The following is an 11,127-nucleotide window of genomic DNA, read 5'->3' as shown; positions in this document are numbered from 1 at the left end:
ACAAGCTTTTAGCTGTACTTTCTAATAGGGGCTGAGAACTAGAGATTTACACCTTATTCAGTTTAGGTGGGAGCAGTGTTTTGGACCCAGCAGTGTGTTCATTGTATCTATCATTGGCTCCTTTGACAAACCGAATGTCCTGGAACTGGAAGCCCAGGAAAAGGAGTGACAAGTACCGTGAGCATATAAATATCAGATCCAATGCACTTTTCCCAGTTTGCACATTTGTATGGAGAACTATAGAATTACTTGTTCAGTTGACATGACAAATTTGATCTGGCCAGTATTCTGAAATAGTGTAACACAAAATGTAAACTTCCAGTTCTTATTGGATAGGTCAATACAGCTTTTAAGAGAGATTATTTCCTATTTGATGATTTGGGTAATTTACTTTTCCTTGAAAATAGATGTTTTACTTATATCCCACCGTTATTTTTATAAACAACAAGGTGGTAAACATACCTGATACTCAGTTCCCCCTCCTATTTTTACCATAGCAAAAACTGTGTGAAGTGAGTTGGGCTGAGGGAATGATTGGACAATGTTAACAGTATTTTTAGATACTGTGATCACTTCAAAGTCATCCCTGTAATAGAACTATTGTTGTTTTTGTTTAATGTTACCTGGAAATAAATAGTTGAACCTTTCCAATATCATAATCATATAGAACTAATCCTCGCTACACACCCTTCAGCATAGTTCGCATCTTTAGCCTCAGTCTCTTGACCACTGCAGACAGAGTAACTTTTTCTTAAAAGTTTGTACTGATCAACTGGACCCTCATCGTCACCTGCATCTTTAATAAATCTTTAGGGATATATTATATTCCTTCTTGCTTCAAATTCTCTATCATCCCCAGGGCCCAAGACACCATCAAGGAGTTGAGTGACTACAGACTGATTGCTGACATCTGTAGTTATGAAAACCTTTGAAAGATTAGTGCTGACCCACCTGTAAAACATCACAGAACTATTGCTAGACCTTGCAGTTTGCCTATCAAGCAAATAGATTGCAGATGATGCTGTTAATACAGCACTGCACTACATTTTACAATATCTTGAATCCCCAAGGACCTATGCAAGATCATTTTTGCAGACTTCAACTCAGCATTCAATATCATCCCAGAAATTCACTTTAAATTGACTCAGCGAGCTATACCGGTCAGCTTATATATGAATTATAAGCTTTTTAACAGAAAAAGTAGGTGTAAAAAAAAAAAAGGCCAGTAAAATCACATTGAATACCTGTTCAGTTAGCACACACACCCCCTTTGTGCATTCTCCATACCAATGACTACATTCTCCTAATGGTATCTTATGATTATATTACTTTGTTTGTATGTACATTGAGAGCTGTTGCACTAGAGATAAATTCCTTGTGTGTCCAATCACACTTGGCCAATAAAGTGTTGTATCTACTCTTCAATTTCCATTGCCATTCTACTTTATTCACATCAGGTGCTAGAATGATCATGATCCTTTGAATCCAATTGTTGCAAAGCTTCTTCCTCCACTGCTGCTTCAGAGCAATGAAACTACATAAAACTCCAAGGTGATATTTGGAAAGTTATGTGAAAGTTAATATAATTATGTTTAGTGGCACAAATTACACTAATGGCACAAATTACAAACTGGATTATAGTTATGAGAGAGGTTATGTAAAAAGAACAAATAATAGTGCCCTATGAGCATTGGTAAATATAGTAAGAAAATATAACTTATTTAGTGTTGTGACTCAGAGGTTTGAGCCTGCTCTGTTAGAAGACACAGGCTCGAGTAATGAGGAAGAGGAGGATTTGGCCTTGAGGTTTGAACCTGCTTTGCTGGGAGACACAGACGTGAGTCAAGAGGAAGAGGAGGATTTGGCTCTGAGGTTTGAGCCTGCTTTGCTGGAAGATTCGGAATCATCTTCCTCTCCAGGACCTTCCTCCCTGGTTGTGCCTCAGGTGTTGGCAGATAATCAGGAGAGAGTGCCGGAGTCCTTGGCTGAGGATCAAGCCGAGGAATGCTGGTTTGATGCAAGGCAAAGACGCAGGCAGAAGTGTGAAATACAACGTAAAAGGAAATGTCAAATCAGGGACTGACTTGAGAGACTGACACGCCCCTCAGGAAATAAAAGAGGGCGTGTTAGCTCTGAATCCTTGTTCGGGACAACTTGTTTATTTGGAATAGAAGCTTTGACAAATTATCTGTGTGGCATTTGCCTTTGATTTGTGGTCTTGTCTTGTTATCGGACTTGGCAGGCAACTTCTGGAAGACTGCCAAGGACTTCTCCAGTCAAAGGAATTTAACTCTGTCGTTCCTGGTCCTGTCTGTTTATTTATATTCCTTTGAAACTTAGACTCTCACCTCGTGGTCACAGGTGAGACAGAACAATTTAGCACTGCAAATGTAAAGAAAACATAATACAGCAATCCCAACAGTATATGTCACAATGGCTATACCATAAAATGTTAGAAATATTCCTTTAAGAAGCAAAATGATAAAAGGTTGTAATTAATACCTATTGTAATAAATAAATGGGGGCACTTTTAATGTAGCTTTTCTTGATGTTCTGTTCTTGGCCTTTAATTTTCAATAATTCATCAATTAGTGTACTAGCAAGGAAAAGGTGATAATCAGGAAAGTACAGCAATTACTCTAAAACATTTAAGAGCGTGACTGCAAGGGTAGTATTCGTTGTATCAAGTCTGGAATCAAGTAGCCAGAATCCTGGGTACTGAAATGTTGATGCTATACTAACACTATAAAACAATAACGGGATAAGTAGTAGGATAAAATAAGATGCTTAAGAGCATCTATTAGAATAAAGAGGAAAGCAAAGGCAATAACTTTAGGCACTATGTAATTAAGGTGACTATGCTTCTGCATTACAGCAGAACTTAAGCCAGGACTTCACTGCTACAAATACAGTACAATATTTCTATAAAAGGAAATTTTTTCTTGTTCCAAAATACTTTGCCTTTAAAATGGAAGAGTCATCTGAGATTTGGTAAAAATTATCATTGTATCTTATAAACATTAAGGATCTCATTTCGTGTTCATTCGTGATAAATATGGTAGATTATAAAGAATGTATGGAGCGACACTTCCGCTTGCCAGCTTCGGTGACAGCAGGGATTTGCGTTCCTTCGCGATCCCCGCTGTGCTCACCGTCTTGGTGCCTCCGATCCAGATGGATTTGGAGGATAAGGCTAACTTGTAGAGGCAGCCGAAGATAGGGAGGATCTGGGGAGGGGTTTGGGGGTGTCGCAGACCCCCCCCCAGTTTAAACCTCCTTCTCTCAAGACGATGCAGCGACGGTCTTATGGCCGCCATGAAGAGGCTGGCATCCGGGAAAAGATTGTGCAGGAGGGGTGCTGAAGGAAGAAAAAAAAACAGAGAAAGCTTTTGGCTGAACCGGGACAACAATTAACATCTGAATACCCTGGAACTTTGGCTTTTCAAGTGATATATTGTTTTCCAAAGGATCGTTAAGCTGCGGTGGAAGAGTAAAGGGAAAACTTTTTTTTTTCTCCTCACTTTCCTTCCCACGGAGGCAGCAGATGGAAATCCGAAACACCCGTATTGGCAATAGAAGGTATTAACTTTCAAAATTGAAGCCAAGGGGAAATTATATTTTCAAATATTGATACTTTAAAACTCAAATCTTTTTGCTTTAAGGGGGAAGGAAGAGAGGTAAATGATTTATACTAACGTTTGTTGAAGGAGACTGCTTGGAGTTTTATAAGATTAGAGATTAAACTGTAATAAAACTTCCAAAAAATGTCTTGGAATTATGTAACTGAATTCTCCCCCAGGAAGAGCAAATGACTTTGGGACTTTAACTATCTTTTTTGAAAGACTAAGAAAACATTTGGACTGCTTTAAAAAAAAATCCTTTTCTGTTCACAATGGTGTCTTTTGAAGAATTGAAAATGCAGTTTGAAAAACTAAAACAAGAGGAAGATGGCTCTTTTGGATCTATCTTTGGCTTTTTAGAAATGGCGATTTCTGCTTACCAGGAAATGCAACAAGAAAGAGGCTGGGACGATGAAGAAGAAGCCATCTTTAATAGACATATGATTTCAAAAAGGGTAAAAAGGAGAAGAAAATCAAGAATTTAAGCTCTAAAAAACAATTAAGAAAGGGAAAAGAAAGGTGAAAAATCGATATAATGATAGAAAGCAATGGAAAAGAGGCATGCAACAGAGAGGGAGATTAAAAAGTGGGAGATTGAGAGGGGGTAAAAAGGCTAGATTTGACAAGGAAGGAAGAGACAAAGCGAAGGGAAGTTATAAGGACTTTAAACAAGATGTTGTTTGTTTTGTTTATAAGCAATTTTTTTTCAGAGACAAAGGGTAAAATAAAATCTCAATAGAGATTCTGCAAAGGTACACAAGACTGCATTTTTTATTTGTATTTGAAATATGTGTCAATAAAATATTGTAGGGACTGTGTAATTGATGTGTATTTAACTAATTTGTTAGGGAATACTATTTTTAATATCTATAAGAATATTATGTTTGTTTGTTTTTATTCTAAAATGTTATTTAGAATGTACTAAGCAGAATCAGAATAGAAATAATGTTTAATTTTAAGCGTTGAATTTGGGGGGAAAATAGAAAGGTGTCATACTTCAACCAGTTATTACAGGGACAAGATTGTGTTTAAGAGAAAGATAAATGGATGATTGAAAAAGAACGGACAAAAAATACAAGTGAAATGATTTAAATTGAGATTAAATAAATAAAGTAGAATTAAGAGAGTGAAAAGAGGGGAGAAGATATTTGTAAAATGTAGAATCTTTAACAGGATATGAAATAGTATATAAGCTGAGCATGAATTTAATTTAAGTCTGTACCAAAAGTTATAACCGGGTTAAGCCGCTTTCTAAAAAGAAGTTTTCTATTTTTTTTGTTATGTGTTTGTCAGTCTATATTTGCTTATTGAGGAGTAATATTGGATAAGAACATATGAAATAGTAACAATATGAAATATAGTAAGATGAAATATATGAATGAATAAAACTGAATAGAAATAAAGGAAGAAACAGTAAGAAGGTGGAAAACAGTAATAAGATATGAAGTTGAATATATAAGATGCTTATTAAGTTATGTGTGGAAATGTGATAATTTAGAATTATATTGTACTTAAATGAGATGTCTTATTTGTTTTGTTAAGTAGTTGTTGGAAAAGATATCTTATGTTCTTATGTCTTATGTTTTGTTTGTGTACTTTTTTTTTTTTGAAAATTAATAAAATTTTACTTAAAAAAAAAAAGAATGTATGGAGCAGGAAGTCAAGCATGTTACCTAAGGTAGTCACAGTACAGTTTTGCTGAAGTAATGTATACATTTATTAGGCCAATCCTGAACAAAAGAAATATGTTCTCTCACATTTGATGTCAGATGTTTACAGCATTATGCTAAATCCAACCTTATACACCCATCATGGCGTGTTATCTCTTCTTGACAAATCCATGTAGCAAACTGGATTTTTCCTCAACAATTCTATCACTTATAAGAATCCTCTGGGTAGACTGAATATTATAGAAGTGAAAATACTTAAGAGCAGAAAATGACAAGAAAAACAAAAAGTCACCAGTTCTTTGGTTATAGATCTTGGCTGTGACAATTCAGCCAAATTCTTGGACAGCAAAATTATATATGGAAAATTTTAAATCAAAGTTTTTATCATGAGAGAGAAAACATCCCCTCTCCCTGCAAACCTTGCCAAGTACATGCTGCTGCTTTGGAAAAACAAAGAAAAATGTTCAAAGCTTATCTGCTTGATCACTCTGAACATGCATGCTGTGCTATCTTTTAGATAATGGAGGGGAAGAAAGTCCAGCAGCTGTTATTAGCTACCGTTTCCTCTCGCCTTTTTGTGTCCTCTTCTTCTCTTTCTCCTTGCGTTCTTGCTTAGTCAATTTGTCTTTCTCCCGCTGGACTTTGTCCCGTTCTTTCTTTCGCTGGGATTCATCCCGTAGATGTTCTCTCTCCAGCTTACGAGCATTCATAACGTCTTCCAGGTTTGTATTTTTGAACAAAGCTAACAGAGAGTTGAGGAGAACAAACCTTTTGAGCACATAAAGTTCTGACTTTGTCTAAACATACTTGCAACACAGCCTTAAGCCATAGAAACAGAATATAACCTGAAGAAAAATCAATTCAACATGGTTCTATGGAAAATGAGATTTAGCATTCAAATATCAATTCAGACTTGCATTTCTCAGAGAAAAAATGTAACTATTTCTCAATTTACTAAGCTTATTCTGAAGTGAAATAAAGAAAAATAAAAACATTTAATAAAGTAGAAGATGCAACAGAAATTATCAAGAAAATAGCTGCTGCTGCATGATCTGTACCTAATCAATTAACTCATTAGGAAGACAGTGAAACAAGCTGGAATATTGTAAGTAAGAAAATCTTTCCTATAATAATTGAAATTTCATTCTTTACCCAAGATTCTCCTCTGGAGACTCAACACCCTTTAAAATATTATACTATTGACACAATATGCTTCTCTATTATTATTCCAAGAATGACCAAATTTAGCTTCAAGGGACACCCTACAAAGGATACATTTGTTAGAAGCAATAGGCATTGCTGCTGCTCCCAAATCTTCATGTACATTTACTTCAGTGTACTGAGTTAAGGATAATAAAATATTGGGAATATGAACAAATGTACTAAATGCCTATGTAAGATGCTTCATGACTATTGCCTACCATGAAAAAATAATTAAGAGACCAGAAATAATCTTCCATTCCCCTACTGAAATAATCCAAAATATTTGCCTGCAGTTTTTCTTTCATCAAGTATGGCAATATAGGTATCTTCAACCTTCACTTATTCTTGGTATCTATTAACCAGAGATTTCCTATGAATATAGAACATTATATACCAAAGTACCATGGCTAAAATAAAGAACTTACCAACATGAGTGTGTTTGATCCATGCTGAAGTCATTTAAATTATTTTGAAGTAACTTCCTGCTTACTTCAATAATACCTATCATATGGGTATACAGCCCTTATTAATTCTGACATAATCATAAAGATAATGTATGTTAAATAGATGGTAGAATGAGAATCTTCTTTCTGATTAAACCACAGTTGGTTATTAATTATCCCTGTCCAGTCATCATGGAGTATCTTTGCTCTGACCCATATTTAAAGTTCTTCCATATGTTCTACCCTAAATTTATAACACAGAGCAGGTTATAACAAAAAAATAGTTAACCAAGGAATACAATTCACCTCAACCCCGAGTCACTGAACGAGCCAGCTAAAGAATAGACATTTTCAGGACTTGCAGCAGAGAAAGGATATTCCTCATCATCTGTCACTTCAGCATATTGTGCCAGGAGAGCAGCTTTCTGAAGTGTATCCTCCTTCAAGATCTCTTTAGGTTTCACAACAATTTGTGCTTGCTTTTCAATTATGTTCGTGATGGCTTGGATCTCATCTGTGGAGGAAAGCAAGAATAAATAATTACAAGTCCACCAGGAAGTCCTCGTTTTTTTTGCATATGAACATGACGCTTTCCAGAAATCAGTATTTCCTCCAATTTGAATGCAATGTTTAAAAAGTCAAAATTATAACAATAACTTTATTTACAGCCTCAGATGAAATAAATTAAAAATTCCAGCAAGATAAAACTATTAATAAAAATAAAAACAATGAAAAATAAAATGAAATAGAGTAAAAATAAGAGACTGCACAGTTGAATACAGAAGCCTATGCCATGAAATCAGAATTGGAAAAAACAATACAAGGGGATAAAAAGTAATTTTTGTAGTGAAAATCATGCAAAAATATTCCAATTCATGCAACAACTTGAGTACCACAAAGACTGTCATTTAATACCTTCTTTCTTCTCACTGATTTCAACATATTGTGCCTCTGACCATTTTTTAATTATTTCTTTACAAACTTCTTGTAATACATCTTCATCCTGATAAAGAACAGAGAAATTACTCAGTTGAATCAAGAAAATCTTACCTAAATTAAAAATATAATTCTCTATGGTCTGTAATCTGAAATCCACTAACATGCAAATTTATGCAGTTTTTTATAATTATGTAATTATTACATTACCAATGGTAGAAAGTGTGTCTTAATTGGGAAGCTCGTAATGATAGTTGATGCCAACTTTATCACAGAGTCTGATCATTTCGCGAAGGAATCAGTTCATAAACAGAATTATATTTTAGAGTATGGACCAATTTAAATTGTTTCCTAATAAAAACTGAATCATATGAATTATAACAGGAGAAAAATAGAATAAATATAAGATTACCAGAACAAGAAAATTTTGTGAGTCACAAGAAAGTATTTTTAAACAGTTGCATAAAAGCAGATGGTAGGCTATGAATGCAAGACCCACTTATTCAATGGAAATACATTGATATAGGATTGCAGCATCGCCACAAAACAAGCTAGTGTGTTACTGGCTTTTTTTTTTAGTGGAAAGCAAGAGAAAACATTCTTGAATTGTAGTCCTGAGACCTAAGAGACTCAAAAAGTTTGAGGCAACCAAAAAGACTAACATATTCTTAAAGTGAGATGGGTGGTTTCTAAAGTTGGTTGATAAATAACTTTCACAGTTCCAATCTCAAAAAAATGAATTATTTTCTTGCAGATATGTTTCCAATTGTCAGTAGCCAAGTTACTATTTTTGTTCTCTTATCCTTTAACCATAAAAAGAAATGCATACATTCTTAGTGATAGTCTTGGCTTTATTTTCTGTGCCCTTTTTAAATCTAATACTTGTTATTACTGTTACAGTCTAAACTATTTTACTGCTACTGTAGTTTATGGCTCATTATATGGAATGACCTGTGGTTGCAACAATAAACTTAGTTACATTAAGACTTTTCAAAATACAATACAATCTTTTTTTCCAATGTAAAATAAAGTTTAAATCTGTATTTTATGAAACAAAAATTATAAAACTAGAAATAGGTTTATACATTGCATACATTGATTTCCACAATTAGCCCTTGATATGGCATCTTTGCAATGGTAGGCAAAGCTAGGGGCAAAGAAAAACTTGTACCTCTCCATCTAGACCCAGTTAATGTCATACAAAAAGCCTAATTGCTCTAGACTTTGGCTTTTGAAAATTCTGATGTGTCTTATTGTATAAATGTGTCCATCCCAGCTGCCTGAAAAGTTCTCTTTATGCTTGTATTTAAACAAATGGCAGAAGATAATGACAAGTAGTTGTTTCTGATTTTTCACTTGCTGTTTGATTTTCATATCTGGTGATACAAAACTAACAAATATTGATTGCTGCAGCTTAGGTTCACCACAAAACCTGTCAATTGACCCTTTCTGGATTCTACTTGGATTCCCCATCCACTTAAATTCAAAACACTTAAGAACAATCTTAACGAAATCAAGGACAGAAGAGTAGAACCTCCTATTTGTAATGTAAGCAATGAGGATATTTAATAAGAGACTTAAACCCATTCAATAAACACTAGGAATAAACAAAATTTGAACCCAGATTTGACAACATAACTTGTCATCTCGAGATGCTTTGCGTGAATAAGAAATAGAGATAAAAATTAAAACTACACTCGGTTCAATACCCCTATATACCTAGCTGTTCCTGGAATTCTTCATGCGCATTTTTGATACATTTTATACATACGAATAAAATATACCCTCGAAGCTAGAAAAGATAGGAAATCCATTTTGATAGTGTCATATGAGGGGAAGTACGGAGGGAAAGAGGAAGGGGAAAAAAATAGCTACGGAAGCCGGCCAGGACCAATTTGGCGTCATTCTCACCGATTCCCCAGCAGCCAAGGCCCCTGCCAGCCCTTCCAACCGCTCTGCATCGCACTCCGCTTCCCGCAATACTCCTCGTATATATCCACCGTACACATCTCCATCTAATCCAAGGGCCTCGAGACGACTCTCAAGCCAAGGCTCAAAAGCGCAGGGCGCCGCCATCTTAGGTCATAACCCGTCCGAAGTCGCAGCCGCGAATTAATATACATGCGCAGTGCTCCGGCGGCGGAAGTTCGAAAAAGTGTAAGGATTGGAGATGTACGCTTCGGTAGAAAAAAAAAAATAGCCTTGTGTGATTGTGATAATTCTCAACAGAAAATACCGGTAGTATGAATATAACCTTTTAATTTAGCGGTAATTAGGTCTCAAAAAATCTTGTCTCCAAAAGAAGTAGCGACAAGTGGTAGGAATTACTGCTTTTTCTCACTTAGGAGTTTTTTACTGTTGCATTCTTAGGGTTTTTTTTAAAAAAAATCAATTTAATCTACTGTCAGGTTTTACACCTGGACTTAAAAATAAATCATGGATCTTCTGAGGCTTCACCGTAGCTCAAATGCTAATTTGGCTGGCAAAGTTCATAGTCACCAGTATTCAGCTATATTGCATATACATAAAGAATAGAGTTGGAAGGGACTTGGAGATTTTCTAGTCCAACCTCCTGCTCAAACAGGAGATCCTATAGCATTTCAGACAAGTGGTTGTCCAATCTCTTCTTAAAAACCTCCTGTGATGACACACCTACAATTTCTGAAAGCAAGCTGTTCCACTAGTTAAATTGTTCTCACTTAAGAAGTCTCTCCTTAATTCCAGGTTGCTTCTCTCCTTGATTAGTTTCCATCCATTATTTTTTGTCTTGTCTTTGGTGCTTTGGAAAATAAGCCCCCCCCACCCCCTTTTTGTGACAGTCCCCCAAATACTGGAACACTGCTACCATGTCACCCCTAGTTGTTCTTTGCTCTAGACTAGCCATATCCAATTCCTGCAACTATTCTTCATCTGTTTCAGTCCCCAGGCATTTAATCATCTTAGTTGCTCTCTTCTATACTTTTCCCCAAAGTTTCAACATCTTTTTTGTAATGTGATAACCAAAATTGAATACAGTATTCCAGGTGTGGTCTTACTAACGTTTTATAAAGCGGTACTAATACTTCACATGATCTTGACTCTGTGCCCCTGTTTATATAACCAGGGATTGTATTAACTTTTTTGGTTGTTGCTGCAATTGCTGGCTCATATTTAAATGATCGTCTACTAGGACTTCAAATCCCTCCCTGTTTTTCAGCCAGATTTCCCCTAATCTGTACTTGTATCTTTGATTTTTCTTCCCTAATTGTAAAATCT

General features: G+C 35.4%; 1 protein-coding gene across 1 annotated transcript; it reads right to left on the bottom strand.

Annotated features, from left to right (window-relative positions):
- Positions 1–5,313: 5,313 nt before the first annotated feature.
- CCDC43 (coiled-coil domain containing 43) lies at positions 5,314–9,991 on the bottom strand. The gene is made up of 5 exons (XM_026718261.2): positions 9,784–9,991; positions 7,852–7,939; positions 7,315–7,450; positions 6,566–6,624; positions 5,314–6,032 (listed from the first exon to the last, which is right to left on the bottom strand). The coding sequence occupies exons 1-5, from the start codon at positions 9,946–9,948 to the stop codon at positions 5,845–5,847; spliced, it is 636 nt and encodes a 211-aa protein (XP_026574046.1). The 5' UTR covers positions 9,949–9,991; the 3' UTR covers positions 5,314–5,844.
- Positions 9,992–11,127: the final 1,136 nt, after the last annotated feature.

Source organism: Pseudonaja textilis, chromosome Z (genome assembly GCF_049901715.1).
Source record: "Pseudonaja textilis isolate UNSWEBS1 chromosome Z, rPseTex1.2, whole genome shotgun sequence".
Taxonomy (NCBI): Eukaryota; Metazoa; Chordata; class Lepidosauria; order Squamata; family Elapidae; genus Pseudonaja; species Pseudonaja textilis.
The sequence above is the reverse complement of the archived record's forward strand: the minus strand, read 5'-3'. Positions and strand labels throughout refer to the sequence as shown.

Bases quoted from the DNA above. Each gene is read 5' to 3' on its own strand.
- CCDC43 (XM_026718261.2), bottom strand. From the start codon at position 9,948: ATGGCGGCGCCCTGCGCTTTTGAGCCTTGGCTTGAGAGTCGTCTCGAG. The intron at 7,451-7,851 runs GTATTAAATGAC...TTTCCTCCACAG, and splicing joins AATCAGTGAGAAGAAAGAAG to ATGAGATCCAAGCCATCACG. The intron at 6,033-6,565 runs GTATCCTTTGTA...ACTCTCTGTTAG, and splicing joins GCCTATTGCTTCTAACAAAT to CTTTGTTCAAAAATACAAAC.